This window comes from Balaenoptera acutorostrata, unplaced genomic scaffold (assembly GCF_949987535.1).
Source record: "Balaenoptera acutorostrata unplaced genomic scaffold, mBalAcu1.1 scaffold_1247, whole genome shotgun sequence".
NCBI classification, from domain to species: domain Eukaryota; kingdom Metazoa; phylum Chordata; class Mammalia; order Artiodactyla; family Balaenopteridae; genus Balaenoptera; species Balaenoptera acutorostrata.
Window position 1 is genome coordinate 16,631 of NW_026645864.1, and position 26,555 is coordinate 43,185.

General features: G+C 38.1%; 1 protein-coding gene across 1 annotated transcript in view; it reads left to right on the top strand.

Annotated features, from left to right (window-relative positions):
- The window catches only part of LOC130706712 (ventricular zone-expressed PH domain-containing protein homolog 1-like), a gene marked incomplete at its 3' end in the record, with an annotated part of 46,134 nt that overhangs the window by 10,000 nt on the left and 9,579 nt on the right, over positions 1-26,555 (top strand). Inside the window, exons 2-3 of the mRNA XM_057539414.1 lie at positions 3,893-4,032; positions 6,291-6,425. Coding sequence (XP_057395397.1) covers positions 3,893-4,032; positions 6,291-6,425 — 275 coding nt within the window. The remainder of the gene's footprint in view (positions 1-3,892; positions 4,033-6,290; positions 6,426-26,555) is intronic.

The following is a 26,555-nucleotide window of genomic DNA, read 5'->3' on the forward strand; positions in this document are numbered from 1 at the left end:
AGAATTCACCTGCCAAATGCAGGGGACATGGAGGAGCCCTGGTCCGGGAAGATTCCACATGCTGCAGAGCAACTAAGCCCATGTGCCACAACTACTGAGCCTGTGCTCTAGAGCCCGTGAGCCACAACTACTGAGCCCACGTGCCACAACTACTGAAGCCCATGCGCCTAGAGCCCGTGCTCCGCAACAAGAGAAGCCACTGCAATGAGAAGCCTGTGTACCACAATGAAGAGAAGCCCCTGCTCGCTGCAAATAGGAAAAAAAAAAAAAAAAAAAGCCCACGTGCAGCAACAAAGACCCAATGCCAAAAATAAATAAATAAATAAATAAATTTATAAAAAATAAAAGGACCGAAGCCAAAAAAAAAAAAAAAGGGCTTCCCTGGTGGCACAGTGGTTGAGAGTCTGCCTGCTAATGCAGGGGACATGGGTTCGAGCCCTGGTCTGGGAAGATCCCACATGCCACAGAGCAACTGGGCCCGTGAGCCACAATTACTGAGCCTGCACGTTTGGAGCCTGTTCTCCGCAACAAGAGAGGCCGCGATAGTGTAAGGCCTGCGCACCACAATGAAGAGTGGCCCCCGCTTGCCGCAACTATAGAAAGCCCTCGCACAGAAACGAAGACCCAACACAGACAAAAATAAATAAATTAAATTAAATTAAATTTTAAAAAAAAGATAGCATCATGTAATGGCAATTCTATAAATCTGGGTTTTTGGAAAGTGATTTCAATGGAAGACCTGTCTCAAAAGAAATTAAGAAATAAAAGTCTGGAATAAATCTCTTTAAAAAAATGCTAACAAAATTTTAATACAGTACAATGAATGCAGTGTAGGAATAAAAGCATATGAACTGTGGGAGAAAAGTGTGAGAGGAAGAAAAGAATTCCAAAATGATCCTTAAATACTTTGACTTAAAAAGAAGATCAAATGCTCTTTTATTTTGTATCACGTCTTTAAATTTATCCATGTGTGTAATGTGTATGTTTTGGGTATTTCAACTTACAACACATTATATTATACAATTCTTGCTGCTCATGTTAACTTCAGTATTTTTAAAGACCAAACCAAATCCTTTGATTTTTTTTTTTTACAAAAATAAGCCACAACCTACCAAAAGTAAAGAAATAACAATCAGATTTGGTGGAATATGAGAAGCATTCTATATTTAGCAAAGCATGACCTTCTCTCTTTTCAACATTTAATCTAGAAAAATAAATAACAGTTTAGGCATCAATTGTATAAATAAAAGTATCTTAATAACCCAGATACACTAACCTTACTACCCGGAATTACCTTGAATATTCATGCCTTATGCGATTTTTTCAGGGTGTTCCCTACTCTTAAAATGCTTGTCTCTCTCACATTTTTTCTAAGTTCAAAATCTTGGTTAGCTTTCAAGGTCACCTCAAATATTTCCTCCACCAGGAAGCCTCGCCTGGTTCCCCAAGGATGATAGCTGCTCATTGCTGTGAGTGGTCGGTACTGTGTGTCCCTCCATTATCCCATGGACTTAATTTACAACTGTTGTTTATAGGTGTTTCTCCCATTTGGCTGTAAACTTCTTAAGAGCAAGGTCAGAATCATGGCTCCTCTTGGTCTGACACCCATTCATTCATCCAACACCATTTATTGCATGCCCACCATTCAATACCATGGAATGAACAGGAGGGAGAAAATTACAGAGAAAAATTAACAACTAAATGTTAATGTTGAAAAAACTTTCTAATCCAGCAAAGCTCAGAAAAAAAAAAAAAATGAGGAGAAAAATATTGAAACAGATCCAGTTTACTGAAAGCATTAACAGAAGCCTTATATCACAGAACTGATGTGTTTTTATCACCAGTATATATGCTTCTAGGTAAAGGTGTCTCTTAGTTCTACCGCTTTGCCCATTTTCCATGATCAGGGACCCCTGTGGTTTGTGTATAGAAAGCTGGTAGGCTCAGGGCAAGTAAAATAAATTGAATCAATGTTCATTTTCAAAAGAAAACATGAACGAGCAGTAATTTAGGGGAAGGAAAAAGATTTAAATGTTTTTTTCGTGGCAGGGGCCCGAAGTCCAACCTGGACTGTCAAGCTACTGCACAGGTTCTTACAAACGATCTTTTTCCCTTTTGAAACTTTCTGTTAAAGCAAAACAAGGTGCTGTCTCAATGCGTATATTACAGCTAGATTGATTTCCAATAGAACCATTTTTTGTGTATGCGCTCTTATGGAATTCTTGGTTTCTGCCTTCTCTAGTATTGATTAATTTAAATTCAATTTTTCAATGCCAAAAAAATATTTTTAATTACCATTTTCAAACAATTTCTGGTAGAGCAATTTTAAGTGGATATTGTGGTCTATTCTATTCTATGAAGTCTTTCCCTGTCAGTGGCAGGCATCCTGGTCTTTTCCACTGAACTTTCAAGCACTCTTTATATCTCATGATCCACTCACCCACAGAATGCAGAAATGATTTCTGATTTCATACAAGATTTTGAATGCTTAAATTTCCCCCAAACAACTAACATCATGAAAACTAGTCCTCTTTTATACCAATGGTTCAGAATCACACAGAAAGCTATTATTTATTAAGATTTCTAAATATGTTTCTAAATTGCCCTGTGGCTTTATTGTTTTGTTTCCAATGTCGTCTTCTCTAATCTATCATTGGCCACCCTCCCTTAACTCTTCCAAACTCTTTCCCAAAAGCCTGTTATTCCTTCACACCTGAGCCCTGATGGTGCACAGATAAGCTTCCCCCCTCCCCATAATTCTCTAGGGAACCCCATGCACACTCATAGGTTGGGACTGACTCTACCACCTTATTAGGGTTCCCATCAGCTTTTAATAAACTCTAGTCCATTTCCATTTTTAATAGTAGGGCATAATTAATCTATTTATTTTCAAAATATTTCATTTAACATGTCAGATTAATTCTGAAACAATAAATACCCCATGAGCTATCGATATGACTCTACAGATTTAAAAATTCCCAGTATGGTAGAGCCTAAAGCATCCCAACGTGGCAACAGTTTGGCTGAGTTCGAATCCTGGTTCTGCCACAGATAGGGCAAACTTGAGCAATATTTTCTGGATCCTTGAGCATCATTCATCTCTCCAGACACTCTCTTTAGAGCATCTATTGTGTGCCACGTGCCAAGGTCATAGTGGTGAACAAGGCAGTCACAGTGGTTCACTAAGCGGACCCTTTAATGGGCTAAGTTTCCTCATACTTAAAATAGAAACAGTAACACCCATCTTGTAGGGTTGTAAAAATTAAATGGCTCCTAAACATGGCTCCTCACCATCTCTGCCCTATGCCACCACCACCATGCTCCCCCACTTTCTTGTTCCTAAAGGATGATCTCTTTAAGTTTCCCTACTGAAGCTCTTCCAGATGCAATAACCTTTTCGAACCAGGACGGTTCACAGGAAGCCACCCCCTGGCCAGAGTTATTCTGGGGGTTGTTTCTGTGGCCTCTGTACAACCAAGAGAACAGTGCCCCTGGTCATGGCACGCCATCACTGCCCAGAAAATGCCTCGGTTTCCTTCACCCATTTGTTTGTGCTTCCCAGGTTATTTCAAAGTTCCCAATCATATGGAAATGACACCTATCTCCCTTTCTATTGGTAAGAGGTTTTTCCCTCCCATGCAAGTTGCTTGGAGACTTCTCATCCATTGTTAATCAAAAGAAAAAGAGGAATAGAATACAACTTGCTTAAAGCAGCTACACTTAAGTCTACATTCCGTGAAATGGATCTACTCCCAAATCGATAGTTGTTTGAAGTTATTAGCTCACAGAGTGAAAACTAAAGAATGTATTTCTAAAGATGTTTGTATGTTGAAGTATAAGGTGTAACTCTGGGAAGAATCTAATGTTTAATGCTATGTGTATTTGTTTCTAGATTCTGTTAGAAGTTGTGTAGCAAAGCTGTTCTTCACTTGCTCCCTAAAGGGTCATTATTGCCTCTACAGTAAATCCAGTTTTATTCTCATCAGCCAAGAACCTCAGCCGTGGATCCAGATCATGTTCCTATTTCAACAGGTGTGTATAATTCACATTCATCATGGCTCCTTGATGAGAACAGCTCACATTTTGATGTGAATCAAATTGTATATGAATATAAAAAACAGCATTGATTTTTCTTCCTTTTCTTGAAATAATGACCTTATTCTTCTTCTACTTTACTAATGTTTTTCAAATGGTTTTCATCAGTGATTTTGTAATTGGTTTCATCTTTGGCTTTGTTCTTAACAGTTGTCAGTTTTCTGAAAACAAACCAAGAAACCTTGATTTTATTTTTGCTCCTTCAGTCTTATTTTATTGACTTAGTCTGATTCTTTGTTTTTCTCTTTGAGCAAACTCACCAAAAAATATACGTTTATGCTGCTTTTCTTCTTTGTTCTTTTTACTATAATGTTTCCTTTCTTCTTCCACACCTTTGATATTATGTGATCTGGATGAAGCCTGACTTTGGGGTAAATAAAAATCAAATCTTTGACTTGATAGTTACAAACCCAGTGCTAGCCTTGTATGCTGGGCCAGACTCTTCCCCTTCTCTGTCAGTTTACGCCTTCATGCAGTTCTCAAATTAACAGATTCCAGTCTAAATGGACCTCTTTGGAATGATGATTAATTAAGTCAGGCCCTGCTCTTCTTTAAGTGAAAGGTCATATGCTGTATAAGTTTCTGATAATAATCAAGAAATTCCCAGATGTGTCCACATTTTTTTTAACTTTTTATTTTATATTGGAGTATAGCTGATTAACAATGTTGTGATAGTTTCAGGTGCTCAGCAAAGCATGTGTCCACATTTTGGGTTTCACAATCAATCTGTTACTGCTCTTAACCTTTTTAAATCTGTGGGCAACTTACTTGGGGTATAAGATACTCCGCCTTTTCCCACTCAGTATAAGAAGCAGCTCACCTTGAGGATAACAATAAGATTTTTCTGGGAAAAAAAATTGTTATTCACTTACTAAATAGAAACTTTGTACACAAAGACCACCTAGAGAGTCTTATAAGTCAATGTTTGGACAGTCACTGACATAGAAAATGGGATTTTATAAGGCAAAATCATTATTTTATTATACCTCACACATAAAGGATAATATATATGGTATTTTATGTGTGTGTGTGTATAATTTTGTGCCTTTTATGTTCTATATGTTTTTATAAAATTGTTCCCTTGAATTGAGACACTTCTCACGTTCATAGATATAACATCACAACATGTAAATAACTGTTAAACACATAATTGATTAGTAAACATACAAACAGTTTAAATCTTCCTTTGAAAATTTTAGAACCTAGGGGCAGGAGAGGAATAAAGACGCAGATGTAGAGAATGGACTTGAGGGTACGGGGAGGGGGAAGGGTAAGCTGGGATGAAGTGAGAGAGTGACATGGACATATATACACTACCAAATGTAAAATAGATAGCTAGTGGGAAGCAGCCACATAGCACAGGGAGATCAGCTCAGTGCTTTGTGACCACCTAGAGGGGTGGGATAGGGAGGGAGGGAGGGAGATGCAAGAGGGATGAGATATGGGGATATATGTATATGTATAGCTGATTCACTTTGTTATAAAGCAGAGACTAACACACCATTGTAAAGCAATTATACTCCAATAAAGATGTTAAAAAAATTTTTATTTTCATTGGCTTGAATGATATATATGTAAATGTGATTCTTTTTTTACATAAACAATCTAATTTTCCCAAACTGAGAATATCTTAAAGCTCTAAGAATATTCAGCCATTACACATTTTATAACCGAAAATGTTTGTGTTTCCCCAACCCCCCCACTCATGCTGTTCACATCTGAGCAATTGAATAATGGACTCTTGGTTATTTAATGTCTATTCTTCATGATTTACTCTGTATAAATAAACTTGATATTTGTACTCTATTTGTACTCTTGATATTTGTTTTAATTTTATACCTTAATTCTCAGATTTTTGAAAAATAAATATATATATTAATATTAACCATTTTCCAATTAAGTAACATGCTTGAGAAATGATTGCAGTAAATACTACATTACAAAGGTTAGGCATATTTAAAGAGATCAATATCAACTGTCTTAAAAATCCTATTTAAATTAAATTTTCTGTTAAGAAATAAAAAACATGCAATGTACCATATGTTTGATCTTCAAGACAGATTTCCCTGTAGCTTTATTTAAATTTAAACCATTTTTAAGTTCAGACCAAGCCTAATAGTGCTTTGCAGTCAATCAAACAATACTGTTAGGACAAGAGATAACATGTCACGTTTCTGTCATTAATGCCCTTTCAGAGCCTGTTTCCTGAGCCCCTGTCCATACAGAGCCATTCTGTGCAATTTCTCAGAGCTCTGTGGGAGAAGACCCAGGCAGAGGGTGCTCACAGCTTTGAAACAGCCATGATGGAGTCCACATTCCCACAGCAGAAGGTAAATGCTTTTTTCCTTGGACATGTTATTTTAAACCAAGATTCAAGATTAGCTTGAAATAGTTTGCCTTTTCTTGATAGTTCAGTTTTTTCCCTTCATTCCTTTATTTTCTTTTATTATTGGAAAACACTAAGTAATGATTTACTTAGTCACATAGTCCACTATGTCTTGCTATAGTGGACTCAGGACCTAGTGATATCAGTAGTCAAGGTCACTGCCCTTTGAGGCTCCCAGACTGACATAATACTGCCCACTCAGAGCCACACAAAAACCACACACATGGTATGGAATAGAAAACATTTTACAAAAGAAGACAGACAACTCTAGGGCTGAAAAGGAAAGAGCATTGGGGAATCAAGCTCCAGGTTCTTTGGTGCTTTTCATTTCATCCGTCCGTACTTCCTCTCATCACCTTGCCCTCTGCTGTCACCACAAAGCTAGAAAAGGAAGACAAGGTGAACAGGAAGGTCAGGGTGGGAAAGAGCTCTGTTGAGGCAGACAAGGATGATGTGAGGCAGAGCATTTTAGGAGTGTGGAAACAGGGGCATCACTCTCAGGACACAGTTGGCCGAGACCTCCTGAGCAGGCCCTTGCACTGGGAAAGGACCAGAATGTGGAACTACGCCTATCCAGTCAACAGAGTGTAACCAGAAGTGGACGTTCACTGCCGTGATCAGATCTGCCCATGAGAAAGGTCACAGGCCTGGGTACGGGGAGAATGATTAGAGGAAGCCTGACTGGAGACAGGAAGACTACAAAGGAAGCAACTACTGTAGTCAGGTAGGAAATGAAGGCCTGAACTAAAGTTGGAAGTTGTAGGAAGAGGATGGATTCAAGAGCCATTAAAGAAACAGAATCAACAGGACTTGGTGCCTGATAAGGAAACTGAAAGAACCAAGGGTGACTCCAGGTGCGTTGTGTGGCCAATGGATGATGGCACCATCTTGAAAAAGAGAGACCACAAAGGAAGCTGATGTGGAGGAAGAAGATAAATCATTCTGGCTTACATATTTTGAGTGTGAGTGGTTTGTGTAGATAGCCAGGTCGTGATGGTGGTTGAATTGCCACTGTGGACTTCAGGAAGAAGGACATGACTGGAGATAATGGATTTGGGAGTCAAAGATAGCACTTGATGTCATGACAGTAGATTGGATAACTCGGGAAGAACATGGATAATGAGAATAGAGAATGGTTATTGATCTCTCCTTAGTAAATTGCCAGCTTCTGTAAGTCCTTCTCATACTCAGAGATCTGATTATCCTTATTTTGCCTTCAAGAAAACCCAGTAATAAGCATTGGATGCTTACTGATCAAACCAGAGATTCTGAGAGTATATGATTGTGGTCTTTGTCCTTGTTTTACTATTGAGAAGGGGAACAAACATACTAATATTAAATAAACTCAAAGTACAAACAACTAGCAAATTAATCAAAAACTGTTACATTGTAAAACAAACTCAATATCTCTTAAGTGCTGAAGGATTGTAAAAAGATGAGAAATGGGTGTGATTCATCAGAAGTTTAGTTAGTGTGGTCTGTAAGACACTGAAGCCACACCCAATTACTGCATCACTATTTTTTGGCTTTGCTTTAAGAATTAGACATGTAGTATTAAGAATAAAGGAAATGCCATAGTTGCATCAATGCAAAGTAGAATGGAATTCTTTGCATATTTCCTGCAAATTTTAAAGTTTTGTATCATGTTTAAAGACAGTGCTTCAAATTCTTATAAATGTTTCATTGTGAACTGTAGTTTAACTAGAGGGAACATGTAAATTAAACCTCGGCAGACTGCTTCAAGTCCTAAGAGGTTGAAAAAAAACCCAAAAACTTGGCAAACCACTTTTGTGCATGCTCACAAGTATACTTATTCATATTTCTTCTATTTCATACCAATAAATATTCCTCTAGGGAAAAATTAACTGCAAACCAAAATGTTTTATAATTTTTTAAAACTTTATAATTTGGTTTATTCATAAGTAATAGAAAAACTTTGATGTCTGGAATGTGCATTGTGTGACAAAGTTTATCGGCCTGGGTATTTCTCAATCAAATTGATTTTCTACTCTCTTTATTTTATGAAGTGTTCTTCCCATGAAATTCACAATAGCTGTGAGAATGGTCCAAAGTCTGCTTTCTTCTTTTCACCATATGTGCCAGTCTGTACATACACTAGTGATTTGAAAATGATGGGCATGTGCGTATCTGTTGCTGTGATAGAATTAATACTGCAGCCAACTGGATTCAGGTATACAAAAAAGGAAGGCGCTTCTGAAAAAATGCCTAAGTCTCTAGAATATAATGCTCTGGAGAGTTTGTTATTGAGAATTCTTTTTAATAAAATCTTGGAATTTTAGAACTGAAAATCAACAGTAAGGTATCTATTACATTGTAAACTGCTTGAGGGCAAGGGATGCACTATGTTTACCATTATATTTCCAGGGTCACACAGTGCCTGGCACACGGTAGGCTCTCAATAAATGATGAGTATCAATTGAATAAGTAAATAAATCCTGTCACTTTCCAGATGTTAAAATTGGAAGCATAGGGACCTCTCGTAGGTCACCTACATAGTCAGTGGCAGAGCTAGAGCACGAGCATACACCATGGTGACATCGGGACCACCACCAATATATCTGGGTTTTCTCTACTCTGGCTTGTAAGATTACAATTCCCTGCCTCTTGAAGTAAGCCTTGGTCATGTGACTTGCTTCAGCCAATGATATATGAGAAGGGATATGTGTCGCTCCAGGCAGAAGCTTTTCAAAGCCAGTGTTCCATTCTCCATCTTCCCTTTCTTCCCCTACCATGGGGACTGCAGAAGCAAATGTTGATATTGAGTTGCCAGAAGATGGACACAGCCTGGAACCCCAAACTACCACATAGAGGACTGCTGCTCTGGAGAACCACCCAGACCCACCACACACTTTGCATGATGAAGGAACAATCATCTGTTTTGTTAAAGACAGAAGTTTTGGTGTTTGTTATGGGAAAATAACCTACCTATCTTGACTACTTTTCTTAATTTTAAATAGTAATAAAAACATTTTTTTTAAACCTGGATTAATGGAAAGATATGCCCTTCTCATGGCTAGAAACACTGATTACACAAATGGAAATTTTCTCTCAAATCATAAATACAATTTATTTCCAATCATAATAGCAACAGAATTTCTTCATAGAGTTTGACAAAGTGATCCTAGATTTGAGAATAACAAAAACAGTTCTGAAAAAGAACAGAGAGGAGAAAATTTTTCTACTAGGAAATGAAAACTTATTCTAAAAGCACAATAAGATGAGGAGGTGATTATTGCTATAGGGCTAAATTCATACTAATAAGGAATAAAGAGTCCAGAGATAGTTCCAAGCATATATGGACACTTGGTAGATGATAGAAAGGAGATTTCCAATCAGTGAGGAGAAAATAAAATATTTTAAAAATAGTATGGGGGACATGTGACTTTTCAGATGGAAAAGATAAAATTAGATCCCACTTAGACACTATAATAAATAAACTAACTCCAGATAAAGCTCTAAGTGTAATCAATGAAACTTTACAACAATTAGAAGAAAATAGCCATAGTTGTCTTTGTGACTTAAGGATAAGAAAGAATTTAAGACTTAAGTGAACAGAAATCATAAAGGAAATATGAATAGATTCGAGTACATAAAAAGTTTAAATTTCTGTATGACAAATTACACCACAACAAAGTTAAAAGGCAAGCACAACCTGGGAGAAGTTACTTAAAATATGTGTAAGGGCCCTGAACCAAGATGGCGGAGTAGAAAGACGTGCTTTCCCTCCCTCTTGTGAGAACACCAGAATCACAACTAGCTGCTGGACAATCATCAACAGGAAGACTCTGGAACACACCAAAAAAGATACCCCTCATCCAAAGACAAAGGAGAAGCCACAATGAGATGGTAGGAGGGGCACAATCACAGTAAAATCAAATCCCATAACTGCTGGGTGGGTGACCACAGACTGGAGAACACTTATACCACAGAAGTCCACCCACTGGAGTGAAGGTTCTGAGCCCCACATCAGGCTTCCCAACCTGGGGGTCCGGCAATGGGAGGAGGAATTCCTAGAGAATCTGACTTTGAAGTCTAGTGGGATTTGATTGCAGGACTTTGACAGGACTGAAAGAAACAGAGACTCCACTCTGGGAGGGCACACACAAAGTAGTGTGCGCATCGGGACCCAGGGGAAGGAGCAGTGACTTCATAGGAGACTGAACCAGATCTACCTGCTAGTGTTGGAGGGTCTCCTGCAGAGGCAGGGGGTGGCTGTGGCTCACCGTGGGGACAAGGACACTGGCAGCAGAAGTTCTGGGAAGTACTCCTTGGCGTGAGCCCTCCCAGAGTCCGTCATTAGCCCCACCAAAGAGCCCAGGTAGGCTCCAGTGTTGGATTGCCTCAGGCCAAACAACCAACAGGGAGGAAACCCAGCCCCACCCATCATCATTACAGTTTTACTGAGCTCTGCCCACCAGAGCAACAGTCAGCTCTACCCACCACCAGTCCCTCCCATCATGAAACTTGCACAAGCCTCTTAGATAGCCTCATCCACCAGAGGGCAGACAGCATAAGCAAGAAGAACTACAATCCTGCAGCCTGTGGAACAAAAACCACATTCAAAGAAAGATAGACAAGATGAAAAGGCAGAGAGCTATGTACCAGATGAAGAAACAAGATAAAACCCCAGAAAAACAACTAAATGAAGTGGAGATAGGCAACCTTCCAAAAAAGAATTCAGAATAATGATAGTGAAGATGATCCAGGACCTCGGAAAAAGAATGGAGGCAAAGATCGAGAAGATGCAAGAAATGTTTAACAAAGACCTAGAAGAATTAAAGAACAAACAGAGATGAACAATACAATAACTGAAATGAAAACTACACTAGAAGGAATCAATAGCAGAATAACTGAGGCAGAAGAACGGATAAGTGACCTGGAAGACAGAATGGTGGAATTCACTGCTGCAGAACAGAATAAAGAAAAAAGAATGAAAAGAAATGAAGACAGCCTAAGAGACCTCTGGGACAACATTAAATGCAACAACATTCACATTATAGGGGTCCCAGAAGGAGAAGAGAGAGAGAAAGGACCCGAGAAAATATTTGAAGAGATTATAGTCAAAAACTTCCCTAACATGGGAAGGAAATAGCCACCTAAGTCCAGGAAACGCAACGAGTCCCATACAGGATAAACCCAAGGAGAAACACGCCGAGACACGTAGTAATCAAACTGGCAAAAATTAAAGACAAAGAAAAAGTATTGAAAGCAGCAAGGGAAAAACGACAAATAACATACAAGGAAACTCCCATAAGATAAACAGCTGATTTCTCAGCAGAAACTCTACAAGCCAGAAGGGAGTGGCATGATATACTTAAAGTAATGAAAGGGAAGAACCTACAACAAAGATTACTCTACCCGGCAAGGATCTCATTCAGATTCGAAGGAGAAATCAACAGCTTTACAGACAAGCAAAAGCTAAGAGAATTCAGCACCACCAAACCAGCTCTACAACAAATGCTAAAGGAACTTCTCTAAGTGGGAAACACAAGAGAAGAAAAGGACCTACAAAAACAAACCCAAAACAATTAAGAAAATGGTCATAGGAACATACATATCGATAATTACCTTAAACGTGAATGGATTAAATGCTCCAACCAAAAGACACAGGCTTGCTGAATGGATACAAAAACAAGACCCACATATATGCTGTCTACAAGAGACCCACTTCAGACCTAGGAACACATACAGACTGAAAGTGAGGGGATGGAAAAAGATATTCCATGCAAATGGAAATCAAAAGAAAGCTGGAGTAGCAATTCTCATATCAGACAAAATAGACTTTAAAATAAAGACTATTACAAGAGACAAGGAAGGACACTACATAATGATCAAGGGATCAATCCAAGAAGAAGGTATAACAATTATAAATATATATGCAGCCAACATAGGAGCACCACAATACATAAGGCAACTGCTAACAGCTATAAAAGAGGAAATCGACAGTAACACAATAATAGTGGGGGACTTTAACAGCTCACTTACACCAATGGACAGATCATCCAAAATGAAAATAAATAAGGAAACAGAAGCTTTAAATGACACAATAGACCAGATAGATTTAATTGATATTTATAGGACATTCCATCCAAAAAGAGCAGATAACACTTTCTTCTCAAGTGCACATGGAACATTCTCCAGGATAGATCACATCTTGGGTCACAAATCAAGCCTCAGAAAATTTAAGAAAATTGTAATTATATCAAGCATCTTTTCTGACCACAACGCTATGAGATTAGAAATGAATTACACGGAAAAAAAAAACCTAAAAAACACAAACACGTGGAGGCTAAACTATACGTTACTTAATAACCGAGAGATCACTGAAGAAATCAAAGACGAAATCAAAAAGTACCTAGAGACAAATGACAATGAAAACACGACGATCCAAAACCTGTGGGATGCAGCAAAAACAGTTCTAAGAGGGAAGTTTATAGCTATACAAGCCAACCTCAAGAAACAAGAAAAATCTCAAGTAAACCATCTAACCTTACACCTAAAGAAACTAGAGAAAGAAGAACAAACAAAACCCAAAGTTAGCAGAAGGAAAGAAATCATAAAGATCAGAGCTGAAATAAATGAAATAGAAACAAAGAAAACTGTAGCAAAGATCAATAAAACTAAAAGCTGGTTCTTTGAGAAGATAAACAAAATTGATAAACCATTAGCCAGACTCATCAAGAAAAAAAGGGAGAGGACGCAAATCAAAAAAATCAGAAATGAAAAAGGAGAAGTTACAACAGACACCGCAGAAATACAAAGCATCCTAAGAGACTACTACAAGCAACTGTATGCCAATGAAATGGACAACCTGGAAGAAATGGACAAATTCTTAGAAAGGTATAACCTTCCAAGACTGAACCAGGAAGAAATAGAAAATATGAACAAACCAATCACAAGTAATGAAATTGAAACTGTGATTAAAAATCTTCCAACAAACCAAAGTCCAGGACCAGATGGCTTCACAGGTGAATTCTATCAAACATTTAGAGAAGAGCTAACACCCATCCTTCTCAAACCCTTCCAAAAAATTGCAGAGGAAGGAACACTCCCAAATTCATTCTATGAGGCCACCATCACCCTGATACCAAAACCAGACAAAGATACTACAAAAAAAGAAAATTACAGACCAATATCACTGATGAATATAGATGCAAAACTCCTCAACAAAATACTAGCAAACAGAATCCAACAACACATTAAAATGATCATACACCATAATCAAGTGGGATTTATCCCAGGGATGCAAGGATTCTTCAATATATGCAAATCAATCAATGTGATACACCATATTAACAAATTGAAGAATAAAAACCATATGATCGGGCTTCCCTGGTGGTGCAGTGGTTGAGAATCCACCTGCCAATGCAGGTGACACGGGTTCGAGCCCTGCTCTGGGAAGATCCCACATGCCGCGGAGCAACTGGGCCCGTGAGCCACAACTACTGAGCCTGTGCGTCTGGAGCCTGTGCTCCACAACAAGAGAGGCCGCGATAGTGAGAGGCCTGCGCACCGTGATGAAGAGTGGCCCCCGCTCGCCGCAACTAGAGAAAGCCCTCACACAGAAATGAAGACCCAACAGAGCCAAAAATAAATTAATTAATTAATTAATTATTTTTAAAAAACAAAAAACAAAAACCATATGATCATCTCAATAGATGCAGAAAAAGCTTTTGAGACAATCCAACACCCATTTATGATAAAAACTCTCCAGAAAGTGGGCATAGAGGGAACCTACCACAACATAAAGGCTATATATGACAAACCCACAGCAAACATCATTCTCAATGGTGAAAAACTGAAAGCATTTCCTCTAAGACCAGGGACAAGACAAGGATGTCCACTCTCACCACTATTATTCAACATAGTTTTGGAAGTCCTAGCCACGACAATCAGAAAAGGAAAAGAAATAAAAGGAATACAAATTGGAAAAGAAGAAGTAAAACTGTCACTGTTTGCAGATGACATGATACTATATATAGAGAATCCTAAAAATGCCACCAGAAAGCTACTAGAGCTAATCAATGAATTTGGTAAAGTTGCAGGATACAAAATTAATGCACAGAAATCTCTTGCATTCCTATACACTAACGATGAAAAATCTGAAAGAGAAATTAAGGAAACACTCCCATTTACCACTGCAACAAAAAGAATAAAATACCTAGGAATAAACCTACCTAGGGAGACAAAAGCCCTGTATGCAGAAAACTATAAGACACTGATGAAAGAAATTAAAGATGATACCAACAGATGGAGAGATATACCATGTTCTTGGATTGGAAGAATCAATATTGTGAAAATGACTATACTACCCAAAGCAATCTGCAGATTCAATGCAATCCCTATCAAATTACCAATGGCACTTTTTACGGAACTAGAACAAAAAATTTCACAATTTGTATGGAAACACAAAAGACCCCGAATAGCCAAAGCAATCTTGAGAACGAAAAATGGAGCTGGGGGAATCAGGCTCCCTGACTTCAGACTATACTACAAAGCTACAGTAATGAAGACAATATGGTACTGGCACAAAAACAGAAACTGATCAATGGAACAAGATAGAAAGCCCAGAGATAAACCCACGCACCTGTGGTCAACTAGTCTATGACAAAGGAGGCAAGGATATACAATGGAGAAAAGACAGTCTCTTCAATAAGTGGTGCTGGGAAAACTGGACAGCTACATGTAAAAGAATGAAATTAGAACACTCCCTAACACCATACACAAAAATAAACTCAAAATGGATTAGAGACCTAAATGTAAGACCGGACACTATAAAATTCTTAGAGGAAAACATAGGAAGAACACTCTTTGACATAAATCACAGCAAGATCTTTTTTGATCCACCTCCTAGAGTAATGGAAATAGAAACAAAAATAAACAAATGGGACCTAATGAAACTTCAAAGCTTTTGCACAGCAAAGGAGACCATAAACAAGACGAAAAGACAACCCTCAGAATGGGAGAAAATATTTGCAAACAAATCAACGGACAAAGGATTAATCTCCAAAATATATAAACAGCTCATGCAGCTCAATATTAAAGAAACAAACAACCCAATCCAAAAATGGGCAGAAGACCTAAATAGACACTTCTCCAAAGAAGACATACAGATGGCCAAGAACCACATGAAAAGCTGCTCAACATCACTAATCATTAGAGAAATTCAAATCAAAACTACAATGAGGTATCACCTCACACCAGGTAGAATGGGCATCATCAGAAAATCTACAAACAGCAAATGCTGGAGAGGGTGTGGAGAAAAGGGAACCCTCTTGCACTGTTGGTGGGGATGTAAATTGATACAGCCACTATGGAGAACAGTATGGAGGTTCCTTAAAAAACTAAAAATAGAATTACCATATGACCCAGCAATCCCACTACTGGGCATATACCCAGAGAAAACCATAATTCAAAAAGACACATGCACCCCAATGTTCATTGCAGCACTATTTACAATAGCCAGGTCATGGAAGCAACCTAAATGCCCATCGACAGACGAATGGATAAAGAAGTTGTGGTACATATATACAATGGAATATTACTCAGCCATAAAAAGGAACGAAATTGAGTCATTTGTAGAGGTGTGGATGGATCTAGATTCTGTCATACAGAGTGAAGTAAGTCAGAAAGAGAAAAATAAATATCGTATATTAACGCATGTATGTGGAACCTAGAAAAATGGTACAGATGAACCGGTTTGCAGGGCAGAAGTTGAGACACAGATGTAGAGAACAAATATATGGACACCAAGGGGGGAAAGCTGCAGGGGGGAGGGGGGTGGTGGGATGAATTGGGAGATTGGGATTGACATGTATACACTGATGTGTATAAAATTGATGACTAATAAGAACCTACTGTATAAAAAATAAAATAAAATAAAATTTTAAAATCAAAAACAATAAATAAACAAAATAAAATATGTGTAACACACAAAACTCTCCTACACATCAACAAGGAAGAGACAAACAACCCACGCGAAAACTGGGCAAAAAACATGAACAGAAAATTCACTGAACAAAAACTCAAGTGGCCAAAACACCTAAGAAAGGATGTTTATACTCACTAAAACTCATTGAAATAATTGATTTAAAATGTTAAATGTGAAATACCATTTACAATGATCAGACTGGCAAGAATAAAAAATTGTGGCAATACAAGTTTTGGCAAACATGTGAAAATATAGGAATGTTCATACATGACATATGAGACTAAATCAGGTTTATCTACTTAAAAAAGAATAAAGTACTTAAGAAAAAAAATATACGTAGTCAATAATTAGATTCATAAATGACAGCTAGCTGGCAGTCAGGGTGGGTGAGTAACTTTCCAGAAGTGTTACTTAATTACATTTACAACTTATCAGAAAAAAACCCTTAAGCATTTTCCCCCACAAAGGATTCCCCCTATCTAGTTAATTAACATATCCATCACCTCACATATCTTTCTTTCTTCCCTTCCTTCCTTCCTTTCCCTCCCTCCCTCCCTCCTTTCTTTCTTTCTTTCTTTTTCTTTCTTTCTTTCTTTCAGAACATTTAAGTAAGAAATGCTCATTTCTTTCCACAAGGAGGTTTTATATTATAACATATAAAAATGTTCTGTCCTAGACAAGGTTTAAGACAAATTTTCCTTTACAACCTTTTTAAAAGGGCAATCTGGCAATAGCTGGTTATATTATAAATTCATGTACCCTACTATCTTGCAATTACATTTCTAGGTGAAACTCTCACATACTTGCACCAGAAGACATATACAGATATTACCTGAACATTGTTTGTGCCAAAAAATCGGGAACAATGCAAATGTTCATCATTAGAAGGGCACAGAAAAATGTGATATAGTCATGCTACACAGGCAGTGAAAGTGAATTAATTAGACCTATGTGTAGTAACATGGAATAAATCTTAAAAACATAATATTGATTTTTAATAAGCAAGTTGCAAAAGTATGATATGAATAGTATGATAGCTTGCATAAATTTTTAAAACACACTGAGCAGTATTATGCATTATTTATGGGTACATATACTTGTGATAAAAATACAACAGCATATTTAGAATCACACCAAATTCATGATGGCATTGCCTCTGGATAACGAGGAACTGGGGAAAGGAAGGAGGGAAATGTTACTGGGAAGAAAATTAAGGAGATCTCAATTTCATCTATAATTTTGTTTTTAAAAAATCAGAAGCAAAGTATTAGCATTTGTTAAATTTGGCCCACAAGGTCATGAGTATTTGTTACATTATCCTTTGTACATGCTTTTCTTTCTTTCCTTCCTTCTTCCTTTCTTTCTTCGTTTCTTTCTTTCTTTCTTTCTTTCTTTCTTTCTTTCTTTCTTTTTCTTTCTTTCTCTTTTTCTTCCTTCCTTCCTTCCTTCCTTTCTTCCTTTCTTTCTTTATTTTTCTTTTTTCTTTTTTTTTCTGATTAAACCTGTAAGTAATGTCTAAGAGTAGAGGATTAATATATTTAACTACAAAAAATATAAAATGTATAAAACAAAATCTATTTAGTAACTTGAAAATATGTGTAACAAGTATGAAAGACAAGTTTAATATCCTTAAGATACTGTGGGTTCGTGCAAATCAATAATCAGTGGGCCAAAGACATGAGCAAATAATTCAAAGGAGACTTTGAGTGCAGAAAAAGTATTCAGCCTCATTAGTAGTCAAGATTAAAAAATTGAAATTAAAATAACAGTACCTTTTTAATCCATTTTTAAAAAGGCAATAATCAGTGCTAGCTAGAGTAAGGGAGTTTAGACACTTTCACACATTTCTAGTCAGACTAAATTATTTCAACATTTCTAAATACGTAATTTAGCAATGCAGGTCAAGAGTCTTAAAAATATTCATATCCTTTAACACAGTGATTCTACTTCTAAGAATCTGTTCTAAAGAAATCATCTGAAATGTGTACAGAATTTAAGGTACACACACCAAAAAAATACTGTGGAGTAATCTGTTAACAGCCTAAATGTCTAAAGGTGGGGAAATGAAAGTGTTATATACATATGCTTGGGGTGGGAGGGGGAAGCTGGAGGGAAGTGAGAGTAGCATCGAAATATATACACTACCGAATGTAAAATAGTTGGCTGGTGGGAAACAGCAGAATAGCACAGGGAGATCAGCTCCGTGCTTTGGAAGGACCTAGAGGGGTGGGATAGGGACGATGGGAGGGAGACTCAAGAGGGAGGGGTTATGGGGACATGTGTATGCATATGGCTGATTTGCTTTGTTGTGCAACAGAAGCTAACACAGTATTGTGAAGCAGTTATACTCCAATAAAGATCTATTAAAAATATATATATACACATTATAACACAATATAGTATAATATTTTCTAATATATAATTTAGATTATTAATATAAAATAACTTACAATATGTGATATATCATAATAATGTACATCATATATATGCCTAAAGATAGGACAATTAAAGTAATACATATATATAGACATCCATCTATAGGGAAGAATATTAAGAAACCATGAAAAATCATGTTTATGAAAAATGTTTAATGACATGAAACAATGCTTACATCAGATACCACATTGTGGGATGGAAAATTATTTATATAAGGAAGATTATTTGGAGATTTGCCCATTAAGACAGCCGAAAGGAAATATACCAAAATGTTAGCAATGATTAGCTCTGGTTGATGGGATTAGCTATCTTCTAAATTTTCTCTAAGTATCTGTTTCTTTTACAACCAAAGGAAAAATATTATTACAGAAGTACCACTTTTACTTATATTGCTTTTTGTAAGTAAATGTAAATGAACAGTTTATTTAAATAAAGAAAAATTTATTTTACTAAGCAGAGATGAGTGATGCAGCATCGTATTGGCAATGTCAAATATATTGGTCTTTAACATCTTAAGGAAGGAGGAGATGTTCATTTATGTTTCCAGTAAATAATTAGAGTGCTTACAATTGCCAGGTAGTCTTCTAGATGCTGAAGATAGAGCAATGAATTTTAAAAATACATAATAAAAAAAGAAAATTCCATTTTAAGATAACCAATTTTTACTGTAAAATAAGGATTTTAGAAAAAGGGCAGAAAATCCATTGATTTATTTAAGAAATGAAGAGAATGGCCTCTGTGGAGTAACTAGAGATACTATTAATAATTCCATTCCAGGGCACGTGCACCCAGCCCTTCAGAGGGAGCAGTGCTCTGATTATCAGAGGACCAGACAGTTGACAAAGCTGATGGGGAGATTGCTGAAGGGCTGGAATGTGAGAGAGGGGTCTCTTTTATTGACACACATGTTCCAGTTCCCAAAGCATGGAGAAATTCCATATGTCATAGAAATGAGTTCTCGAAGCTATGCCCATTATGGAAACGAAACCAAAAAAAATTAAATTTACTGCTGAAATAAAATGTACCCCATGTGGCTAACACTTGGAGATTTTTTTTCAGTCCACATTGCTACAAACACACTTGACAGTTCCCAGGGTAACTGGCTGTACTGTCAAAGTATAAATAAAACTAAAGCTCCAATTCTTGGTAGAACAAAAAGAGACCTTCTGATGCTCCCAAAGGCTTAGATTTAGTGTTTTGAGTTACCGTGTTAACATAGTGCTTGAATAAATAAATACATAAGTAAGTGAATAAGTAGTGGGCTTATTATATATAGAATGTAACTTCAAAATCTTACCGGAAATTCAAGTCTACATGTGTGATATAAGTGACAAGTGTTGGTAGGCCAGCCTCAAAGGAGAACAGTGTGAACCCAGGTGTCTGAAAGAGGTTAGCTGTGTTGAATCTCCCTTTCGGAGCAAGCTAGGTAATAATGGAGTAGATGGAAATTAGGTTCGAGATTTCAGAAGCCTAGATGGGGTCAAGGGCTCTTAGGCTTTCAGGCTATGAGCTCAGAACCAGGAAAACCTGATAGGCATATCTAAGAAGCAAAGGTGAGGTAAAGAGATAAAAAGAAGATGTGAATAAGCATCCATCCAAAGAAGCCGGACAAGTGGTAAATCCAGTGATTATGGGGTAAATTCCATGAGAATGCAAGTCATGATAGGAAACCGCAGGCTAGGGGGTTGGGAGGGCAGATTGAGGGTGGAGCGTGGATGCAGATGCAAAGTTGGGGGAATGGTAGACATTAAAACACAAGGTCTGGGCTTTTAAAAGAAAGAGGAAAGTGGTTCCATGTAAGGAGAAATGACATGAGCAGTCACATGGAAGAGACAAAAGATCTCAGTGAAGTCATGGTAAATATGACTCAAGTTCATTCATTCAGTTAAAAATATTTTTTACAAATGCCTGCTCTGTGCCAAGCACTGTGCAGAGACCGAACCTAAACAACCATGCCCTGCCCCATGGAGACAAGTAATGTACACATAAATAAACACACAATTCCACACTGACAGATGCTGTACAAGCATAAAATGCCTGAAGAAAGAGATGAAGGACGAGGGCATTTGATGGATGGTCAGGGAAGTCTTCTCTGAGCTGGTGTCCAAGTTTTCGTGGCAAAGGAGCCTATTTGCATAAAGGCTTTGAGATTAAAACACACACACACACACACAAAAACAAAAAACAAAAGAAGAAGAATTTAAAAAGAAAGTCAAAACCTTGGCATATTAGAGCATTCTTCTCCAAATTTAAATCACACATCTAATCAGAAAAAATTTTAGAGTGAGCACCTTCCATGTTTATATTTATTTACTTATAAATTATATACATGTATTATACTCATTAATTCCATTAGAAAACATATTCAAAAATAGAAATGGTAAAGGAGGAGATGAAAAAGAATGTGGAAATTCCATCTTCCTCCTCCTACATCCCAGTGAATGGTCATGCATATGCAGGGGTCAACTCACTCCCCTTCCACAGTGTTGGAAGGAGTGTAAGGGTCAGGGTGGAGCCCAGTGAACAAAGGGAGAGTGAAGATTAAGGGGTTGAGAGCTGGTCTGGGGGAATTTACCACTGGCCTCGTAAGCCATGGCAAGGAGATTTTATTGCAGTATGCGGGAAGCCACCCAAGAGTTTCGAGCAGCAGACATTACCCAGCTTGTCTTCAAAAGATCACTCAGTCTGCTGTGTGGAGACTAGAACAGAAAGGGGCAAAAGTAGAATCGTGGAGATGACAAGGGAAACTATTGCTAATCCAGATGAGAGAAAAAGAGTAGTTAAAACTGGGATGGTCCTGGAGGGATAGAAATAAATGACACATTCAATATAAATTTTGGAGGTAAATGAGTGGGGTGTAAAGGTGAGGGAGACTTTCAAACATCTTAAGTTTAAAATGCCTGTGAGATGTTCCAGTGGAATTGTCTAGTGGGCAAACGGGAAATGGTTTAGGCCAGAAATATAAATGAGGGCATCGTTGGCACAGAGATGATGAAAGCCATGGGAAGATTAAAGCCATCTGGGAAGAGAGCACAGAGAGGGAAAGGACCCTGTTCAGGATTGAGGCCAGAGAACAGCCGAGAGACAAAAGAAACCCAGAAGGTGTAGAGGTCACATATCTCAAGAGAGAGTCCAGGAAAGAAAGAAAAGGGAATTGGATAGGATTTGGCAACCAAATCAAGGAAGGTAAGTACAGATAAGCATCCATCCAATTTGGCAACTTAGAGCAGTTTTAATGGAGTTTTAAGAGCAGGGTTCAAACAGGAGTCGGTGGAGAAATGAGAAGGAAAGAATGAGGAAGAAGACATAGAACACGTAGGGAGCCATTTTAAAAGTATGGTGCTGAATGGGTTGTTGATGGAGGAAGTATGGAGATGGTTGAAAATGGAAGCCCCCAGATCACCTTTATAAGTTGTTGGGATAAAGCAATAGAGAGGGCGAGAATGATGAGCAGGTGAGAGGAAAAAGGACTCCACACAGGCCCAGGTCAACTAGTGGATTTGGTGGTGAGAAGATGAGTGAGTTCTTTTTTATGGCTTTTCATCTTTTTCAATGAAATTAGAGGTGAGGCCATCAGCTGAAAGTGGAGTCAGGGAAGGAGGAATGGAATGTAGGAGGTTTGAGGAAAGAGAAAGTTTGAAATGAAATTCTCACAGAAAGGAACCATGAATTTGCTAGAGAAAGCTGGTAGGACTGTCTGGCACCAAGGAACATCCATTTGGGTTCTGAGATAACAGATTTAAACTAAAACAGACAGATGATTTTCTCCAGCAGTGATCAGCTGTTCAGGGGCTAAAATGGAGTTCATCCAGGCTTGGGCTTTTGGTTGAGTGGTAATGAAATGGTGAAAAGTTTCAAGGTAGGGGAGATCTGTGTTTGAGAAGATAGAGGGTAAAGATGTAGACCAAAAGAAAAGATTTAAAATGCTGAAGAGGAAGAGTCTACACCTAGGAGACTCCACTTGAGAAACAGAAAGATGGTCTTTAGAGCCCAGAAAAAAGCAAAGTTATTTTCTGAATGAAGACAATGTATTTGTGCTGAGCTTCTCTCCACGAGACCCCTCTACTTCTCCCAGCACCAACCTATGTTCTACCATTCCCCTTGGAAACAAGGGCAGAAGCTCATCCATGAGCTCCTCACCAAAGTGAAGGCAGACAAACAATGGCTGAGAGGCCAGAGAGGCTAAATGTGACTACGACCACGTTTACACCATGCTCTGTGCATAAGGCTTGCGATGCTGGAAGCATTTCCCAATGCTTAAGTATTGGTAATACTCCATGCTTGAGCATTAGCTTAATCATAAGATGAATTTTTATCACAGTTTATCTAGTATCAGTGGACTTGCATTCTTTCACCACAGCCACGTAATAGTTCCTCTGGGATTACCACGATGAACATAAGAGGAGAGGCTTGAAGATGAACAGACTCCTTGAGAACTGACACGTCCTCTGGAACTTTTATAAGCATGACTTTTATTGATGTCTTAGGACCACTGAGTTTGGAAGTCCAGCCAGATTCTAAACTTTGCCTCCCTAAATTCTGTCTCTACCTTCATTTGGATTCACTCTTTCTTTCCCCTTAACAGCTATACATTATAACAATCTAATTGAGCCCCTCATTTAAACAATTCCATACATACAATTCATTATATTAAGTGATTGCACATGATTTTGTAAACACATTAAACCTAAGTGACAGTTCCATTCACTGTTTAAAAACTAGAAAATTATTACCCTTTTACTTGGCTAATTAATACACACTATTAATATCCCCCTAACCACCATTCACATATACTGTGCTTATGTTGTACATAAGCTTTTTTAAAGAAATTAAAATCGGCATAAATATTTTCTTGGTTTATTTTAAATCCTGGCTGATCACACGTATTGTGTTTCCTTCATGTTTCACAAGCCAGACTGTCTTATAATGAAGCATGTCAATTTTACTACTGTAGTGAACATTCCTTCACAGTCAGCCAGATGTTCTGCATCAGTCAAGGAAATTAAAAAAAGAAAAAGAAAAACCCTTCAGAAAATAGTTAACGAAATAACTCTATTCCTGGGGGAACAGAGGCATGCAGTCCCTCTGAAATGTCTGTTCTAATTCAATAGTGGTTTAGGTTCTTTTCTTAAATAATCAGTGCATGAGTACAATCTTTTTCTTTTTCCCTTGATGCTATCATGGATATTGTATGAATGCCTACAGACACTGGGCACTGAGCTAGTAGACAAAAACAGCACCTCTTTTCAAGCAAAGTGGAAGCGTAGTAGTTTGAAGCTCAGGACCTGGGTTTGAATCCTGGCTTCACTACTTACCAGTGCTTTTATCTAATTCCCCTGTGCCTCATCTTCTTTACCTGCGAAGTGCAGAAAACACTAGTACCCAGTTCACTGGGATGTTATGAGATTTGGAAATATATGCAAAATCACTGAACAGTGACTGGGACATACATAGTAAGAGCTCAATAAACCGGAACTAGTATTGTTTTACTGCACTTCCTGTGCAAGACCCCTCTCAACAAAATGAATGACAAAGCTTTCATCTTTTGAGAATGAGCTTTATTTTCACAATACCCAAAATGTATCCAGGCTTAAGTCTCTTATAAAAGGAGACTACTCAAACTGAATAATAGGGCTTCCCTGGTGGCACAGTGGTTAAGAATCTGCCTGCCAGTGCAGGGGACACGGGTTCGAGCCCTGGTCCGGGAAGATCCCACAGGCCGTGGAACAACTAAGCCCCTGCGCCACAACTACTGAAGCCTGCGCACCTAGAGCCCGTGCTCGGCAACAAGACCGCAATGAGAAGCCTGTGCACCGGAACAGAGTAGTCCCGGCTAGCCACAACTAGAGAAAGCCCGCGTGCAGCAACGAAGACCCAACGCAGCCAAAAACAAATAAATAAATTTATTTTAAAAAACCTGAATAATAGTTTCCAAGTTAAAAGTTGGACTTCACTAAAGTAATGAAACTTTTTCATGTGTGGCTCACGAATATACTCTAAAAACAATTCCAAAACAAACTTCTAAAAAGGCAGAGGCTGTGTCATTAAAACGTGTGTCGTCATCCAAGTTTCAAGTTTAAGACTCATTTCAAGATATAAATTCTGGGGTTTTTTAGTCTAAAAAATCATAGCAATTTATATATCTCAATACTAGACATATCAAGAAGGAGAAGAATCAGTGGCACTATTGGCTTTTTTTGTTTTTTAAGGACCCTGAAAGTTGCATGTAGATTGGCAAACTTTTGGTTCTAAGAACACATGACCCTCTTTCCCTTAGAGGTCACAGACTGTGGAGTAATCTTCATATTTTTAAATTCAGTAAACAACTATTTCCTAGAGTCTAATTATTTTCAGTACATCTTTGAATTTTTATACTATTTTCAATATAATTTTGGGTTCCTAATGAAGACCAGTCTGAGGGGAAGGAACCATTTTTTTAAGTCCTCTGCTAAATACAGTCCAGAGTATCATCTGACGCCTCATTCCAGGGTCTGGTAATTCCTTGCACAGTCCCACTTGTAGCCAACGCAACCACCCACATTGCACGTAAGCCCCTTTCTCCGTGATCTTTCCCCAGAGCTAATGGGAAGCATTAGAACACCCTCACTCCAGTGCTGGTTTCACTGAGTAATTCTCGGACCTTAGCACGCCAAGAGTCCCTGGAGAGCTTGTTTAACTGCAAATTCCTGGGGCCTCTGCAGATCTTGCAAGGGGTACTTGCTTGGGTGGGCCTGGGAATCTGCATCTTAGATGAACGATCCAGGAGATTCTGAGGCAGTACGTCCCACAGTCTACTCTTACAGAAACACCAGAAAAGGCACCTGGAATCCAACTGACTTGGCTTGAATCACATCTCCACCACCAACACGCTCTGGGAATCTGCTCAAGTTGGTTAACCTCACTGAAACCCACTCGCCTCATAGGGTTGCTAGGAAGGGAAAATGAGATGATGCATTTAGTTAGTTAAGCACCCAGCAGAGCACTGGCACAGAGTAAGTGCCCCATAAACAGCACCTGTAAAACCATTACTTCATAAACTTCCAGACTGTGGTTAAATCACCTGTTTAGTTTTCTCTTTTTGGATTTGTAACAATTTAGATATATTTATGGCCCTGCTTTGAATTTTTTCCATTTTCACTCCTTTGGTAAGAACTGAGTGCTGTGGTCTGTGTCTGAGCAGGGCTCAGATACCTCATTATAACCCTATGTGTGTGTCTAATTATTCTCTAAATGGGCACACCTCACTGCACCCTTTAATCTCAGCAACTCATTAGAGTGCACCATTTGCCACCTTGTTATTTCCCATCCCTTCACCAAGGTCCCCTTTTTTTTTCTGCTCCTCCTTTCAGTCCTCATATCTTCTTACACCCATTTCTTTATTCACAGTATTAAATTCTTCCTTTTATGCTTGTCTTAATTCCCTCCTTTCTGCACAGCTCATTACATCCCTCCATCTGTGAACCTCATTATGCCATTCCATTTTTATCTCATTACACCCTCATCATGCACATATTATTAGCTCCCCCATTCATACACAGCACTGCATTCTTTCTCTCTGCTTCTTATCACAACCTGCCCTTTCCACCCTCCCTATTTAATGCTTCCATTTATAAATCATATTACGTCCCCCACAAATGCCTTTATCATTACATCCAACCATTTATGCATCTCATTACCCCACTGCCC